The 18,367-nt window shown below is 45.2% G+C and overlaps 2 protein-coding genes across 5 annotated transcripts; both read left to right on the forward strand.

Annotated features, from left to right (window-relative positions):
* The first annotated feature begins 697 nt into the window (after positions 1–697).
* On the forward strand, positions 698–6,512 carry LOC101773959 (plastidic glucose transporter 4). Its single transcript, XM_014805308.2, has 14 exons — positions 698–880; positions 1,054–1,314; positions 2,151–2,262; positions 2,469–2,536; positions 2,959–3,091; positions 3,162–3,261; positions 3,403–3,515; positions 3,727–3,820; positions 3,917–4,070; positions 4,743–4,889; positions 4,969–5,042; positions 5,132–5,220; positions 5,312–5,426; positions 5,980–6,512. The coding sequence occupies exons 2-14, from the start codon at positions 1,077–1,079 to the stop codon at positions 6,160–6,162; spliced, it is 1,620 nt and encodes a 539-aa protein (XP_014660794.1). The 5' UTR covers positions 698–880; positions 1,054–1,076; the 3' UTR covers positions 6,163–6,512.
* Positions 6,513–6,799: 287 nt separating this feature from the next.
* LOC101782980 lies at positions 6,800–18,176 on the forward strand. 4 transcript variants are annotated; one of them, XM_022826794.1, is made up of 13 exons: positions 6,800–7,234; positions 7,368–7,515; positions 7,585–7,736; positions 7,848–8,030; positions 8,605–8,680; positions 8,873–8,950; positions 9,355–9,440; positions 10,119–10,192; positions 15,871–15,916; positions 16,088–16,197; positions 16,560–16,734; positions 17,319–17,382; positions 17,593–17,726. In XM_022826794.1, the coding sequence occupies exons 1-12, from the start codon at positions 6,968–6,970 to the stop codon at positions 17,373–17,375; spliced, it is 1,452 nt and encodes a 483-aa protein (XP_022682529.1). In that variant the 5' UTR covers positions 6,800–6,967; the 3' UTR covers positions 17,376–17,382; positions 17,593–17,726. The 4 variants fall into 4 exon arrangements, 3 of the variants coding, with proteins under 3 accessions (XP_022682529.1, XP_004968041.1, XP_004968040.1); XR_215164.4 differs by having other exon boundaries at positions 6,801–7,234; positions 17,319–17,518; positions 17,593–18,176; XM_004967984.4 differs by having other exon boundaries at positions 6,801–7,234; positions 17,319–17,620.
* The last annotated feature ends 191 nt before the right edge of the window (positions 18,177–18,367 follow it).

The following is an 18,367-nucleotide window of genomic DNA, read 5'->3' on the forward strand; positions in this document are numbered from 1 at the left end:
CACATCGGCGCCTCTTGTCTTCTTCCCACCAGAAATGTGTGACATATCTCTGTGCCGAGTCAAACTACTGCAGGATTATGTCCCGTCCTGGCTTTGCAGACTTGAAAAATTGAGCTCTTTTAATTCACAGTACCTCCCTCCTGAGTTTTTTTTTTGAACGGAACCACATGTAGGGGGTACCATGGAGGCATGGACACTTCTGAGGTCTGGCTCCATTTGCTTTGGCAGTGGCACTATGCACTGCTGCAGAATGAAGGTCCCTTAGCACGCAGCAGCAAATGGAGCAGACTCAGAAAACAGGGCCCTTTGTGAATTAAAAAAAGCAAATAAAATAAGTACTAATTTTGTTAGATGAAATAAAATAAGTAGCTGCTGAGCCTAGAACGTAGCACAGAGCCACAGAGTTGCAGGCCTGAGTAAAGAATAGTCCCGGGCCGAGCTTATAGTTCAGCTAAGGTGGGCCTACCTAGTTGACTGTAGTTTTTAGATTGGGCCAAGTTGTAGCACGGCCCATATCTATCTATCTAAGACAGGCCAGTTTCGGTTTCGCTCACTGCAAACGGCCCATCTGTCACCTGGCGATGGTGGGGGTCCGTCGTCACTGACAATGCCGTTTTCGATTTTCGCACGCTTCTTATCCGGCGCACGCGTCCACGTAGCACGGCAACTCCACCTCGACCCCTCGCGTCGCGTGGGCGTAATCGTGTTAGCCAGCCACCGCCGTGCCAAAAGATACTTGAAAAGGTGGGGAGGATTCGGTAGGCTCGGCCTCATCCGCTGCTTGCCTCGCAACTATCGGATCTTGCGAAGAGGCATCATCCTCGTCGTCGTCCCAAACCGCGACCTCGCCACTCTCCAGAGCTTCAACTTCAACTCGAAGGTACGCCGCGAGCTCTCGGATTAATTGAAGTCGTTTTCCCAATCTGCAAGCTAGTACTAGTACCAGTCTGCACTAGTCAACGCCAAATTACGGCGACTTCTTTTACCTTCCCTTTCTATTTTTATATGTACAGAGGAGTAATTTTCTGTGGTGGTGGTGGTGTGCGATCGCAGGAACAGTCACCTCCGTTAAGAGGATGATGCGCTGCGCTCTCAAGGGCGGCGGGTGCGTCACTTCGTGGGGCGGCGATCGGAGGTCGCCGGCGGTCAGCCCCTCCAGCGTGAGGATGCCGACGGGCAACGGCGGGTGCTGCTCCGGCCTGCGGTCGCGGGCCGCGGATCTCGCGGGCCTCGAGATGGGCAGCCTCCGCGGCGGCGTCGGGGGCCTCTTCCGCTCGAGCCCGCGCTACGGGCGCTTGCAAGCCACGGCCGCAGGTGCGTCTCGGGCTACCGGATTGTTGCGTTGGAATCGCGGATCGATGCTTTCGCGGTTGGGGTTGGGGTTGGTGTCACGGTTGCGGCACTGGAGCCGGTTATGGGACACAGGGGGTACTGTAGGTACTGACTGCAGTTATATTCTGCGCCAGGGGATCGTGGTTTTGGATTTGGAGGTCGATGGATTCCCTAGTGCATGATGTTTTATGCTCAGCAATTTTTCCGTGAATTGCATTGGGGATTCATGGAAACATGATGCATTTCACTGTCAAAATAAGCTGATGTGATCGTCCTGTGTGGTTGGTTGGTTGGGGACCTGCCCTACTTATTGTTCAATCCAGGTCTGGAGACGTCTGAATATATGGATTTAGCATGGTCCTTAGGCTCCGTCATGTGAGAATGTTCATGTTTAGTTGAATTACTTTTGCCCTCAACCGTGAACAGAAAAAAATTATGCTTATGTTCCACTAGTGATAGTGCTGACTGAGTTTCAAATGCAAGGGAGTTGATTTGCGCGTATCAGGATTTTGTGATATTCTATGAAATTCATATGCATGAAACTTTCTGTATCAGTTTCATGATACTTTTTTGGCTATTAATGAAAGGCAGTAGCATTGCCGCAGAATTAAGCTTAAACACTTATTAGCGAGTAGAGGAAGTGGATAAGAATACTTGCAGAAAAGAAATCTGCATGATAAAAGAGTCCACGTATCTTGTGTGACCTCCTAGATGTTGCTCATGTGCCATGTGCCCTTAGCTTTGCTGCTGCGTGTTTAAACTGCAGATGGTGTTTAATCCCCATTAACCTCTCTACTTATTTTTATTATCTTATATAGTTGATCCTGAAGATGTTCCATTGGAGAACGTTCAAGTCAAATCCTCAGGACATGTTCTGCCATATGTCGGTGTTGCTTGCTTGGGGGCTATTTTGTTTGGTTACCATCTTGGGTACGTACGTTGTCGCTTCTACTAGTTGACTTATTTTTCATGACAACTGCATAAATCATAGTCTACTTATAATCTGAATTTTAATCGATGAAAATGAATAACAAGCTGGAGTAGAATAATTCCATCTTTTGTGCACTATTCTTTTGAAACACATACACTGTTAGATAATAACTTGGTTCCATTTCATGAATGTATTTGGACTGCAGTGTGGTCAATGGCGCACTTGAATATCTTGCCAAGGATCTTGGGATCGCTGAAAATGCTGTCTTACAAGGTATGTCATACTTTTACATGCCCAGCTTACTCATACTTCCCTGGTTTCCTTATTGTAGTTGTAAGCACCTTTTAGCATGGCCTTTTTCTCAGTATTTGTAAGGGAACCTCTGAAACTTGGATCGGTTGTGCCCAAATGCTTTCTTTGCCAAGAAACAGTGGTTTAGCCAGGTAGGTGTCCTGGTGTGCCTGGGCACACCCAGATTTTGCAAATGTCAGTGGAGGCCTAAATCATGTATGGTCTAATACTCCTATATAACATGCACTCCCAATTGAAAAATTCTAGCTATGCCACTGCCAATAAATGCAATTGGCATGTTTTTTAAGTAGCAGATAGATGGCTAGAATCGCTCAATGATATTAGTTGCTTATATGAGATATCCTTTTGCTATATGCTTCACCAGACATCTGTTTCTTACTCAGGATGGGTGGTTAGCACATCCCTGGCTGGTGCAACAGTAGGTTCTTTTACGGGAGGGTCGTTGGCTGATAAATTTGGCCGAACAAGAACATTCATCCTGGATGCAGTCCCGCTTGCTCTAGGTGCATTCTTGAGGTATGTTTTGAGCTATTTAGATGTAAATATACACTGTTATCTTATGTGAAACTGACACAAACATTTGCAGTGCAACAGCTCAAGATGTCCGCACGATGATTGTTGGTCGATTGCTTGCTGGAATTGGTATCGGGATCTCATCTGCTCTTGTTCCCCTTTACATATCTGAGGTTGTGATCAGTTGAAATGATTTTTGCTTTGTTCAGAACCTAATGCTATTGTGCAATGTTACAGTCACTATTACCTTTGTTCAATAGCCACTGCCTGTGTTAATGAACATTTCCAACAAATGAACTTCTTGTACCTTGCAGATCTCACCAACTGAAATCCGTGGAACACTTGGCTCTGTTAATCAACTATTTATCTGCATTGGAATTCTTGCAGCTTTGTTAGCTGGATTGCCTTTGGCAGGAAATCCTGCCTGGTGAGTTTTCCATTTGCTCATTCTTTTGTTTCTGCTACATTCTACTTCTTGATTACTGAAAGCAATGGTATTCTAAGGACAGTATAAGAAATCAACATATGCTCTGAGCCTTTCTAATCTTAAAGTAGATCTAGATATGCATATGCCAACAAACTTTGTATGATACATGGATGATATTCATGCTTTTGTCATTCGTAACTATTTTAATCAGGTGGAGGACAATGTTTGGGATTGCTGTAGTTCCATCCATTTTACTGGCTGTAGGAATGGCCTTTTCACCTGAAAGTCCTCGTTGGCTGTTCCAGGTTTCTGTTTGCAAATTCTTTGACCGTATTATCTACTCTGGGCCTCCCAAGATGTGGCACAAAACTCAAGATTTAATTTTCTCACATTAACTGCAGCAAGGAAAGGTTATCCAAGCAGAATCAGCTGTAAAAAGACTGTATGGAAAAGAAAAGGTTACGGAAGTTATGTATGATCTAAGAGCTAGTGGCCAAAGTTCTTCAGAGCCAGAAGCTGGCTGGTTTGATCTCTTCAGCAACCGCTATTGGAAAGGTAGTTTTGTTTTGACAGTCTCAGAATTGGCAAATTTGGTTCCCTACCAATTGTGTGGAAAAATATTCTCTGGTTATTTTGTTTCATGCCATTCTATTGGTATCATCATCCGACATCTAATGAAGTCAATGACTTGGCGAATAGCAAATTATGATGGGTCTTAGAACTCCAAAGATTCTTATTGGGATGAAAGTGGTTTGGTGCATAGCAATTGCTAACATATATTCATGTTAAATATATGAAAACAAAATGCATATTCATTACTTATCGGGCTGATATTTATGTTATTGGGTTTTATGTTATTACATTTACAATGGCCTTGGATTCCATGCACAAGTGTCCTATTTATAAATTGCTTCTGAACAAGCTAATTTATTTGTGTAGCCAATGATTGTTCTCTTGGTAGCTTCATTAGGACCTGTGTGATACTCCCTCCAGTCGCAAAAAAGTGATGTTCTGGATATCGTTCCCTGAAAACAAAACCTTTGACTACTAATTTGTACCATATAGCATTGAAAATAGCAAAATTGTATAATATATCATTTGTTAATGTTCGGTAATTGAGGACCAAAGATTTGATATATTGACTGCACACAACCCACAACCTTAAGTAATTATTAATATTAGGAAACGCTACATCTACATGCATCCTGATATATTTCTCAACTGCAGTTGTGAGTGTGGGGGCAGCACTGTTTTTGTTCCAACAGCTTGCTGGTATAAATGCTGTTGTATATTATTCTACATCGGTGTTCCGCAGTGCAGGCATTGCATCTGATGTTGCTGCTAGTGCTCTTGTTGGGGCGGCCAATGTTTTTGGTAAGTTTACTTTTGTTAATAACATTTCGATATTAATTTCAGAATGTTATTTCTGATGGGGGTATATATTTACTTGTAGGCACCATGATTGCATCTTCTCTAATGGACAAGCAAGGCAGGAAAAGCCTTCTGATAACAAGCTTTTCTGGAATGGTAATGCCCTTGTGTTCAACAAATCAAATGTTTATTTTATCTCTCAATCAGCAGGGTTTCTTACATGTTCACCTTTTTACCCCTTGAAGGGTGCTTCAATGCTGCTCCTAGCTTTGTCCTTCACCTGGAAAGCTCTGGCGCCTTATTCTGGGACTCTTGCTGTTGTTGGCACTGTTCTGTAAGTTGTTTAACTTGGTTGGCCTTAGCTGATTGATATATTGGTTGTCTGTATGAAACTGAACATTTAACTGGAATGTAACTTTATGCAGGTATGTGCTGTCTTTTGCTCTTGGAGCTGGCCCTGTTCCAGCTCTACTTCTTCCTGAAATATTTGCCTCCAGAATAAGGGCCAAGGCTGTCGCATTATCTCTAGGCATGCACTGGGTGAGTCATAACTGTTCATATATGCACTTATGAAACCATATGAAGATATCCGTCTATACCAATTGCATTTTGTTTTATTTATTGCTATATCTTATTTTCTTCTGGAATTGTCACTCTGTTACTATTACATAATTTACCACACATCATCTAAAAAACATAATTTACCACACATGATTTTGCAAAATACAATGTAAGTCTGTTATGTTGGTGTATGAAGATTGATTGTATTTGGATGCTTGGGCATGATAAGTTGTTTTTTATAGTTAATATTTTTTTGAGGGCTTTTTATAGTTAATATTGACTGCTCTGGTAGATAGGTTTTCAGTCTGAAGGCATTGCTCATAAATGCTTCAGCTTCTTCCTCATCTTGCTCCATTAAAAAAAGTTACATTTCCTTTTCTGTATATTAGTCAATATATAATCCTTTGAAGCTCTTGCACTTACATTTATTTGAATTTCTAAAGTCTATGGAATTCTTTTTTAATAGCCAAGATGGTCAACAGGCTTTGCCTACCTACATAAGTGAATCATTACCCTCTTTTTTTCTCTGCAGGTATCCAACTTCTTTATCGGCCTGTACTTCTTGAGTGTCGTCAACAAGTTTGGCATCAGCACGGTGTATCTGGGGTTCGCGTCAGTGTGTGCTCTTGCAGTTCTTTACATAGCTGGGAACGTGGTGGAAACCAAAGGGCGGTCCCTGGAAGAGATTGAACGGGAACTAAGTGTAGTAGATTGATGTACTCACCATTTTGGTGGCTGAGAATGCAACCAAGCACAGAACCGAGCGTCCTTGGACCTGGAGACCCTGTTTCTAGTTCCATGTAGCTTCAGAAATAAGCGAGCGGCAAGAGTGCCAATCGTTGGTGGCTCGGTGTTGTGCAGTGAGGGGTTGTGTTCGAGCAGCAAGTTTAGCTGCGCTTCCTGTCACCTGTCAGAATCAATGAACCCGTCGATGTTTCTTTTTTTTTGAAAGGAACCGTCGATGTTTCTGGAGATAAGTTTTTGGTTCTTAAATTTCATTGTTTCTTTTGGTGTATAGATGAACTCTTGTTTCCTGGAAATAAAAGTCAATCCTTCGAGAATCAAGCCTTCCGGTGTGCCATTTCTAGACTGAAGTGTTCCGTCTCTGTTGGACATAATTCTGATAGTGTCGAATGCTGATGCTGCTATGCACAGATCGAGCATGTTTTTTGAAAAACAAAATGGTAGAAAGGCCCTTTTCGGACACATATATGTAGCTCTTGATGTGGACGCAAATTCCAGTTCTTGTTGCAGATGTTGATGCGAGCCTGAAATTGCTCTTGATGGCCCTTCGTACGAGCGACATTACTCGCTCGCACGGAACGCCAGCCGAGCGCGCAGGTCCTTGTCTGCTGCGATCTGCCATCGCTCGCCCCGTCCGCCTCGTTTTGGAAAGCGGATGAAGCTAGGCAGCTCGCCTAGTCTCCTGTAGTAAACACCTGCCCGCTCCTCAACTACCCTTCCTTCCTGTGCTGGCCGCCAGTAACCACCTCACAGCAAGGCAGCGCGGCGCGGAGGAGATGGGCTCCCCGTCCTACCGGCTCGCGGCGGCGATCACGGTCCCCTCGACCGGCGAGTTCCTCGTCGTCCGGCAGCCGCGCCCGCCGTCCCCGCCCGCGGAGGACGAGGACTACCGGCGCTTCGTCGACAGCGACCTCTACGACCTCCCGTCCGCGCCTCTCAAGCCCCTCGCGGGGGAGCCCCGGTCGGAGGTGGCCGTCTCCGGCGCGGATTCCGTCACCCGCCTCGACCTCTCACGCCTCGACGTGTCCGCCGCCCTCGATCAGGTGAGCTACCTACCCATTAGCCTAAGTAGCAGCTGCTTTTTCTCCAGGTGGCTCTTCTGTTCGACCGGTAAAATTTCGGAGGCTGCCTGTCATTGCATCAATTTTGGCAAGCATAACTTCTGCTTCTTGTCAGATTTTTTATCAATTTGGCTTGCCGGATGGAATGCGTGGGGAGTGGCGGCTCCTGAAGTACGTGGAGGAAGCAGAGTTTGGCCCAGATGCTGGAGTTAACACCGTGTTCATCATCGGGTCACTGGAGTCAAAATTGGATGCTCTACAAGGTCATATACTTAATATTTTAGTGTTTTCTGACTCTGAATTGCTTAACCGTCATGTGTTGTGCGTTGCAGAGTCGTGTAAATGGATGACCAAGGATTGTGCATTGGGGCTGCTTTCTGAAGTGAAGCCTGGTAGTGATCGCATAGGGTCGAATGCATATATTGGACTTCTGAATTCGGAGCTGCCATCAAACAGCACGGCTGTCCCTGCTTTGCCCTCCCAGGTATCTTCCGCTCTGCTTCCTTCACTGCGTTCATAGAGAATAGAGATAACTATGACACCAGAAGTGAGATGGTTCCCCACTTTCCCTGTTTCTGAAATGATTTTTGAATAGGAGTACCCACCTGGAATAATTCTTGTACCAATGAAGAGCAAGACATTACATCCATTCCGCACAACTAATCTTGTGGTAATACGAGCAACCAATGGTGCTGGTGGATCTACATGTTCTGATTTTTTTGCTTGTGGGGATGCTCTACTTTTAGATCCTGGATGCAGCTCTCAGGTTCATGCGGAGGTAAAAGAAATTTCATCAGACTGTGTTCTTGTAAAAGAAAATAAATGGATATTCATGAAATATCATTTATCTTGTGAAACTAGTTTTCATGAAATATCATTTATCTTGTGAAACTAGTTTTCTTACCTGGACTAGTTTGCTTTAGTTATTCTAGTAGATTGCTGTAGATTTTTAGAGGGGGCTTTCCTCTTGCTTCAGCTCCTTTCACACTACTTCGTATTACTCACTATTGACATCATCTTCTTCATGTACACATATTTCCTTAAGGCCTCAATACCTGCCCTTGGCTTTATAAGGAAAGCGCTTGTGCCTGATTATTTCTGTATTATCACAGTAGAATTAACCAAAAAAAAGAAGGATGACACCAGGGCCAAATTCATTAGGGGAATTCATGCTAGAACATTAGCTTTTCAAAGTGTACCAGTTGCTTTTGTAGATAACACTACCTGCATAGTTGTAACTTGTAGGTCTGCAACATGTGTGTTTATTAGAATTCTGTTTTGAGTAGAAGCCATCCATTTTCAGGTTCTGGTTCTCCCATTCTATTGAATAATTACATCCTTATCATCTTCAGCTTGCAGATCTTGTCAATTCCCTTCCAAAAAAGTTGTTAGTCCTCGTCACACATCATCATCATGATCACATTGAGGGTATGATGAGAAATGTTTTAGCCAGCATTTTGTTAGTTCTTTAATATTGTATATGTGGGAGTATCAAACCAAGCTGGAAATATTATCATGTAATAGTGCTGTGATAGTGCCTGTTATACTCATTACCACCAGCCGCCAGGCCTATCTGTCCATCATAAACAAAACTCAATCCATTTTGGTTCAAAATTGTAGGTCTTTCTGTTGTTCAGAGATGCAATCCTGATGCTGTTCTTCTGACACACCAAAACACAATGAATCGTATCGGGAAAGGTGATAACCTACATCTACTCATCTTGTTTTGCAATATTGTAAACTTATCATCGTGGCGGAAATGTATTCATTTCCTATTTTTTAAGTTCTGAAATCAGGTGGGAAGCATGATACATGAAAAACTGAATAGGCATCTTGCGAGTTAAAAAATGTCAAATTGCCCATACACCTTGCTGGGAATATTGGGGAATCATTTGTTGCTACATCTAAATGCTTAGCAGGCTATAGGTCATAGTGTTGCATTGTCAACTTAGACTGTCACTGTGATTTCACTAACTTAAGCTGTGTTTACCATGCACGCTCGTGTGTCTAATTTAGCTTAAACATAGTATTTTCTTGGACTATTAGTGTTATCCATACCCATCTCTTATTCATCTTAACACGTGTGATGCCATGATGTATAGGGAATTGGCAGATTGAGTACACTTCAGTAACTGGTGGTGAAAAGATATGCATAGGTGACCAAGAACTACAAGTTGTTTTTGCTCCTGTAAGTCAATGTCTTGCTTGGGGAATTTTTTTCCCATTATTATGCCAACAAAATTTGATACCTATGTACTTGCAGATAAAAAAAACCCTCCATGGAGCTCTCAACACATGCATTAGATCTGCCCAATCATTAGAAAGTTTCTGAATTCTCAACTTATTCGCCCAGCATAATCTATTTTACAGCCTAACTCAAGAACATCAACCTATATAGCCAGTTGATAGTAATACATGTATATTTTTTTGTTACTAGCAAACATTTCGTTTTCAATTTTCAGAGACAAAAATATTGGCAAAACCAGGACATACCATGCACAAAATTTTAACATGTGTATATGTTTCTTCTGGTTGTATGGAACTTTACTATGAGGTCTGAGAAGTCACAGAACAAACATATGTTATTTCATTCAGTTTTGTAGGTAAGCCATTTCCTGATGTGATCTTAACTCCAGTTATTGACGGTTCTTACATGGCTCATTTTTCATACTGAATTATTTTCTTGAAAATGATGTAAAATTTGCTCTTTGTGCAATTGTTTCCTATCAACTAGACCGCATCATGTGTTGAATTAATTTGATGAAATACTCTCTGGGGATTTTTTTGGATTTATGAAAATACTATAGCATTCAATTTCTATGTATTCTATTTTGGTCCTTGATTCCTCACTGTATTTGAATCCTAGGGTCACACAGATGGTCATATGGGGCTTCTCCATGTTAATACCAACACATTAATTGTTGGAGATCATTGCGTAGGGTAAGTATATTCAGCTTATTGGTGGTGGCACAAGAAGACATTGTATGATGTTCCAGTGTGAAGTCAAACTGTAATACCGAGATGACCTTTAAGATGTTAACTTGTTAACCAATACTTAATGGCCACAACTTCCTCCATTTCAAGATCATAGTGGCAAAAAGAAAAAATGACGAGCCCAGTGGATACCTATGCACTACCTTGCAGCACCTTTCCTGACTTTCTCTTTTCTTACTGAAACGAAGAATTTCTTTAAGGAAACCAAACCTTTTTATGTTTGGAAGTGCTGAAATTTTGCAGGGCTAGTATACTATATTCCTCTTTTTATTTTTGTATATTTGGAACTTAAATTGCTGCCTTTAAGATGCAAGCTGATTTGACCGATCTTCCTGTGCTGTGGCAAGCAATATTGCATTTCTTTGTCATTTAATTGGAACACTATCACAAAATGGTTACAGATTAAAACATGGCCAATACAAACATGTTAGTGTTTGAAACAGAGTGTTACTAGTCAACTCTAGTATGGTACCAGAGCTTAGGTTAGACACTCACCTTCTCATCTTCCCCAACTCGAACTCCTCCTCTGCTTCTCTCTACCATGGCGTCGACCTCTGCTGAGCGCCGGGCCAGGAAGGCCAAGGAAGCCGAGCTGGGCGAGAAGGCTGCGCGCCTGAAGGCAGCAGAGGAGGCTGTGGCGCAGGCTGTCCAGGCGGCTCAGCAGGCTGCAGCAGCCGCAGAGGCGGCGGCCAGGACGGCGCAGCAGCTGCGCGCAGAGATAGTTGCAGAGAAGGGAGAAGAGGTGCTGGAGGAGGAAGAAAAAGAAGAGGAGGAAGTCAAGAGCCAGAGGACTCCACCGCGGGACAGGCGCCATTCGCAGTCACCACTGCGTGACCGAAGGCGTCGTGGCGGCGCTCGCTATGAGTCGCCGCAAGGCAGGGTGGTCTACCGCGACTCCGGCAGCGGCACAACGTGGCCAATGCTGGACAAGACCAACTACTATGAGTGGAGCCAGACGATGAAGTTGAGGATGCAAGCACGCGACCTCTGGGATGCTGTTGAAGGAGGTCCAGTGCAGTATCGCGATGACAGGCGAGCCTTGGAGGTGATTGTCGCGTCTGTACCTAAGGAGATGGGGCTCCCGCTCCTTGACAAGGCGACAGCAAAGGAGGCATGGGATGCCATCGCTGCAACTCGAATCGGTGTGGACAGGGTCCGCCGAGCGACGTTGCAGCGGCTGCGTCGGGAGTGGGAGAACATTGATGTCAAGCCCGGCGAGCAGGTGGAAGATTTTGCCCTGCGGCTGTCAACTCTGCACCAGCAGCTTGTGCTCCATGGAGACAGAGACATTGATGAGGCGCGTGTCGTGGAAAAGTTTCTGCGCACAGTGCCAGCCAAATACGCGCAGATTGTTGTCGCCATTGAGCAGTTCCTCGACTTCGAGGCGCTCACGCTTGAAGAGGTGACAGGAAGGCTCAAGGCGGTGGATGACCGTGAAGCGCAAGCTGTGACAGAGCCTGTTTCCATCAATGGCAAGCTGCTGTACACTGAGGAGCAATGGCGCGCGCGCTGGAAGAAAGAGAAGAAGGGCGGCGGGGATGATTCTGCTGGCTCTAGCTCAAAGAATCAGCGCGGCGGCGGCCAAGGCGGCGGTGGTGGCCGCGGTCGCGGCGGCTGGCGAGGAAGGGGCCGTGGCGGCGGCCGCGGTGGTGGACGCTGTGGCGATACCTGCCTCAATTGTGGCCAGGAGGGCCACTGGGCAAGGGACTGCCCTCATCCGCGCCGAGACAGAGATGGTGACCGTGATGGTGGCGGTGACCGCGGCGGCGACGGGGCAGAGGCCGTCGTGGCGCGGCCGCGGTGGCAATCAAGGCCAGCACGCTGGTGGCCGAGGGGGCGCAGGCGGCGGTGACGGCGGCCACAATGGCCCGTGTACAGTATGCAGAATGCGAGGATGATGGGGCTCTGTTTCTGGCGCATGGGCTCGTTGACCTTGATGAGTGCGCGCCGGCATACACCTATGCTGCTCAAGAGGTGAATCTGGAAGAACCAAAAGCCCGCGCTTTCCTTGGTGCCAATAGCGATGAAGAAAAGGCAGATGTGTGGTACCTTGATTCAGGAGCTACACACCATATGACTGGACGGCGTGAGCTCTTTTCTGATTTGAACACGGACGTGCGAGGCACGGTCCGATTTGGAGATGCGTCCAAGGTTGACATCAAAGGCATCGGATCGATTGCTTTCGAAGGAAGAACTGGTGAGCATAGGGTGCTGCAGGGTGTGTACTATATACCAGCCCTGAAGAATTCAATTATCAGTCTTGGTCAGCTTGACGAGACTGGTTCCAAGGTGGAGATATATCACGGTGTGCTGCGTATCTGGGAACACACTGGTCGTTTGATTGCCAAGGTGAAGAGAGGGGCTAACAGATTGTACACACTCCAACTTCAGGCAGCCCAGCCACTCTGTCTTGCAGCACGCAGAGGAGATGTAGCGTGGCAGTGGCATGAGAGGATGGGGCACTTGAATTTTGATGCACTCCGCAGACTTGGGAAGGAAGAGATGGCGCGTGGTGTCCCGGTGATTGATCATGTTGAGCAGGTGTGTGACACCTGTGTCACCACCAAGATGAGAAGGCGTCCGTTCCCGGCTGCGACACAGTACCGTGCCAAGCAGCCCCTTGAGCTGGTGCACGGTGATCTTTGCGGGCCAGTGACACCTGCAACTCCTGGAGGAAACCGATATTTCCTGCTGCTCGTCGATGACGCTAGCCGTTTCATGTGGGCAGCGCTCATACCAAGCAAGGACGCAGCAGCAGAGGCTATCAAGCGCATCAAGCTGAGCGCAGAGGCAGAAAGTGGCCAGAAGATCAGAGTGCTCCGCACAGATAATGGCGGTGAGTTTACAGTTGCTGATTTTGCTACCTACTGCGCAGAGCAAGGCATCAAGAGACATTTCAGCGCCCCCCACTCACCCCAGCAGAATGGGGTCGTTGAGCGGCGTAATCAGTCAGTGGTGGCTATGGCAAGGGCACTGCTCAAGCAGCGAGGATTGCCGGCCAGATTTTGGGGGGAGGCTGTAATGACAGCAGTTCACATCCTGAACAGATCACCGACACGTGCGCTGAAAGGAATTACTCCCTATGAGGCCTGGCATGGACGCTCACCGACATTGGGGCATATGAAGGTGTTTGGATGTGTTGCCTATACCAGAAAGCTTAGTCAGCTGCGCAAACTCGATGATCGCGGCGAGGCCGGCGTATTCATTGGTTATGCAGAGGGAGCTAAGGCATACAGGGTGTTTGAGCCTGTGAGCGGGCGTGTCAGGATCAGCCGCGATGTTGTTTTTGATGAAGAGCGCGGTTGGGATTGGTCTTCGCCGGAGTCCGGGACATCGGCGCCAAACAGCAGTGAGTTCCAGGTTAAGTACGTCTGGTCGGAGGTGGTGAGTGAGCCTGCAACACCACCATCGCCTCCGCCCCCAAACTCACCAAGAACACCCGTGCCAGGCAGTCCAGTCGGAGTTGAAGAAGTAGAGGATGACGATGTAGTGGCAAATTCTGTTCCAGCAGCAACCGCAACGCCACCACCATCCAGTCCCCAGATTGAGCATGCCACGCCTCTGGAAGATGATGATGATCGACTGGATGCATATCACGACGATGAACCTCTTCGTTACAGAACGGTAAGCAATATTATTGGCCAGCAGCCCACACCACCACCTGCAACTCGCCTGTTCGCAGAACTGCATCTAACGCACTCTGGCGAACTAACTTCGCATACTGAAGCCAAGAGAGATCCAGCGTGGTGCGAAGCAATGAAAGAAGAACTGCGATCAGTAGAGAGAAACAAGACCTGGGAGCTTGTGAAGCCTCCTGCTGGTCACCGTCCAATCACCCTGAAGTGGGTGTTCAAATTGAAGAAGGACGAACATGGAAATGTTATCAAACACAAAGCCAGACTTGTTGCTCGTGGCTTTGTCCAGCAAGAAGGCGTGGATTATGATGATGCTTTCGCCCCTGTCGCACGCATGGAATCTGTTCGAGTCTTGTTGGCTCTGGCGGCACAGGAGGGTTGGTCTGTTCATCAGATGGACGTCAAGTCCGCATTTCTGAATGGAGACCTCAACGAGGAGGTATATGTGTATCAGCCGCCTGGCTTTGCTGTTGCTGGACAAGAAGACAAGGTGTATCGCTTGCGCAAAGCTCTGTATGGCCTACGGCAAGCGCCAAGAGCATGGAATGCAAAGCTTGATTCAACATTGAAGAAGAAAGGTTTCAGGCAGAGCAACCATGAAGCTGCAATCTACAGGCGTGGTTCTGGAAATTCTCTGTTGCTTGTCGGTGTGTATGTGGATGATTTGATCATCACAGGGGCCAAGGAGCAGGATGTTGAAGGCTTCAAGGCTGAAATGAAAGCAACATTTGAGATGAGTGATCTTGGCCTTCTAAGCTTCTATCTGGGTATTGAAGTACAGCAGAGCGCCAATGGCATCACTCTTCGACAGACCCACTATGCTAAGAGAATTCTGGAGCTGGGAGGAATGGTGGACTGCAATCCTGCAGCCACTCCTATGGAGGAAAGGCTAAGATTGAGCAAGAAAAGTACAGCCAAGGAAGTTGATCCAACACAGTACAGGCAGCTGGTTGGAAGCCTGCGATATTTGGTTCATACTCGACCTGACTTGGCATTTGCAGTCGGGTTTGTGAGTAGATTTCTGGAGAGGCCCACCATAGAGCATCAGCAGGCAGTGAAGCGTATCCTTCGGTATGTGGCAGGCAGTCTGGAGTATGGCCTGCACTTCACCAAGGCATCCAGTGAAGCCAGATTCATTGGCTACTGTGACTCAGACTTGGCTGGAGATATTGACTCAAGCAAGAGCACTACAGGTTGTCTATTCTTCCTAGGCAACAATCTGGTCAGTTGGCAGTCCATTAAACAAAGAGTGGTTGCCTTATCTAGCTGTGAAGCAGAGTATGTTGCCATGACTACTGCTGCAACACAGGCTCTGTGGCTGTCCAGGTTACTTGCTGAATTGTTGGGAAAGAAAGTGGAAGTAGTAGAGCTGCGAGTGGATAACAAATCAGCAATAGCACTTGCAAAGAACCCTGTCTTTCATGACAGAAGCAAGCATATCAGGATCAAACAACACTTCATCAGAGATTGTGTTGAAGAAGGCAGCATCAAGACTGAGTTCGTCGCCACAAATGATCAACTGGCAGACATTCTGACTAAGGCCTTAGGCAAGGCCAAGTTTGAAGACATGAGAAGCAAGATTGGGATCATGAAGATCAAGGATGGGGGAAGCAGGTCTTAGGGGGAGAACTGTAGAAGTTAAGCCCTGCTCCCAGTTATCTCTTAGGTATCTGTGCCTAATTATGTCTCTGCTATTAAGGTCTTGGGCAGCACAAGTAACTGTGCAAGTACCCAGGCAGTTAGCTGTTTAGTTAAAGCTCTAATGAGCCATTAATGTAATCAATGTGTGCTACTTATCTCTATATATGAAAGGGCTGTGTCGCCTGGGTGTGTTATCCCTGGCTGAGAAAACACTCTGTACCTCCAACATAGTACTCTATGCACTCTCCCTCCCTCGCAAAAGAAGTACCCTATGTACTTTAAACTTCAAAGAGTCATGTTTGCTCAGTTGGTTGCTTATTATTTTTTTATTTTTTTAATCATTTGCAGACATGGAAGTGCAACATTGGACAGTAGAAGTGGTGGCAACATGAAGGTAATGACAATTCCTTTTTTGTTCTGGAACCTGGAAGGTTATAATAGCAATGCATTTGCATTACAGCACTCTCTGCAACTTAAGGGAATATGTGCCCACTTCTTTCTTTATGTGCAATCTTTTCTCCAGACTACTGCTTTATATCAGCATGATTTGATTCGAAATATGCAGGACTACTTTGAAACAACATACAAATTCTTAGACCTATCACCACATGTCTTAATTCCTATGCATGGAAGGATAAACCTTTGGCCCAAGCATATGCTCTGTGGATACCTCAGGTATGGGAAACTAATAATAATAATAATTTATGCATACTTTTTTTTTAAAGAAAAGGGAACCATATTACTCCCTGCATTCTATAGAAGCCTGGATTGTGCTATTCTCCAGGCTACGCATGTTACAAATCCTACAGTTCAAATAATTGGATTTTCCTAATCAATTCATATGCAGCCTGTTCACTTCCTAGTTCTCCCAGGGATTTTTATATTAACGCCAAATTTACCAGTGTATTTATGTTTGCACTTTCACCTGTTGAGCACATATGGGTACATACAGCTATGTTGTTTCTTGTTTGTTTAATTACTGTGCATGGTTTGTCTGCAGACATCCTGATTCCAATCTGTGTTTTACTACTTTTCAGGAATCGAAGGTCTAGAGAAGCCTCCATTCTGCAATCCATAGAGAATGGGGGCCGAACTCTGTTTGAAATAGTTTCAAAGACTTACAGTGATGTAGACAGGAAGTTGTGGATTCCTGCTTCTTTCAATGTTCGCCTTCATGTTGATCATCTAAACTCCCAAAATAAACTACCCAAGGTGAGTATTCAAAATGTTTCCATGCTGAGAGCCATCTTTTCCCTGAATGCCTTAGCAGAGATATCAGATTTCTGAATACTCTGTCTCTTTGATCTTGTAGAAATGTACACGATCAATATAGTGTAGGGAATATACTGCGGGATCATTTAATCAAATAAATCGTTGTACACATGAACATTGTTGATTTAGAGCCACATGATTGGGCTAGAGCAAACATTGTAGATAAGGAGGGTTGGTTTGCATTTTGCAACCTTAAAACTTTGCCTGACCCATTATTTGCGAGTTATTCCACAGCCAGCACACATTGTGATTGTAATACAAGGTATTCCTTATAGGAAAGAATTAGCTCAGTACCACAAGAGGTGTAATTGGAAATTACTATCCTCTTTAACTGTAAAGATGTGGCTTACACTACTATAAGTATGTGCTAGCTTCCATTAGATGATTCATCAAGTTATGTTTCCTCATTCACAAAAAAAAAACGTTTTTCCTCATTTCACATGTACCTTCTTGCTAGAACTAATTATTCAAACGTAATTACAGTTACCTAGTTTAATCAAGATATTTTGGGAATCATCATGCAGGATTTCTCCTTGGAAATGTTCAGTCGGAGTTGTGATGATTTTTTCTCTAGCCTTTGATGGCCATGTACGAAAAAAGGAAATTCAAGTTCTCAAAATTTGAGTTTTCATTCCATTTCGGCTGCTCTGTTTGCCATCTTTAGCACTATGTGCATGAAACTGAATAACGCAATCATGGGAAATCAATTCTTGTAATCCGTTATGTATGTAGATTTGGAACCCAGGTTAACATTATTACGCCCAAAATTGCAAAGATTAACCACCCGAATATATGCAGGACTTCTCATTGGAGAATTTTAAGGCGAGCTGTGGAGCGCATTTCATATTCCGTTGGGCGGTGGCGTATGTGCAATCCAGGAGCTCCCCAGCTATCCTTGCGGTTGCAGCAAGTGCCCTTGCTGGTGGTCTGGCAATTGCTTGTGCTCTCAGAAGGAACAATGGCAAGTAATTATAGACTCTGTTGGTCGGTAATTCCAGCTACGAGCACATTATATTTTTATGAAGATTCTGCTACCACTATGCTGAGTCGAATGCTTAGTTGCCAAAACTTTTGTTCTACGATTGTGTGGGTGAACTTTGCCACTTCTATACACAAGGAAAGCGCTCAGGCTAGGGCTTGTAAAGTGTGGGATTAGGATATTAATTCTTAGGGTTTTGATCGAGTTTGAACTGAGTCCTAGAATTCCCTGAAGCAGTTGCATGTTGCCTCGGGTAAGTAGGGTGCAAGTAGGCCTGCGACGTCTTAGTGGCCACATAGTTCTTAGGCCAGTCTCATTGCAGTTACCAAGACTAAGAACTATATAATTGTGCCAGCTGAGTGTCATGACGATGAAACTTATCTGATGAAACTCCTCTTAATTACCTTGCTAAGTTAGCAAAATTAGCAATTTTGCTGATGTGTGATTGAATTTAATGTCATGAAATTCTCTTGAAACCCTCAATTGAGACTGGCCTTACACAGCTCACGATCACCTAGGTGGCACTGTCCAGCTGATCACCTAGGAGGCACTGTCCAGCTAATCAACCTTATTATCTTTGCGCTCGACCGAAGT

This window comes from Setaria italica, chromosome V (genome assembly GCF_000263155.2).
Source record: "Setaria italica strain Yugu1 chromosome V, Setaria_italica_v2.0, whole genome shotgun sequence".
Taxonomy (NCBI): domain Eukaryota; kingdom Viridiplantae; phylum Streptophyta; class Magnoliopsida; order Poales; family Poaceae; genus Setaria; species Setaria italica.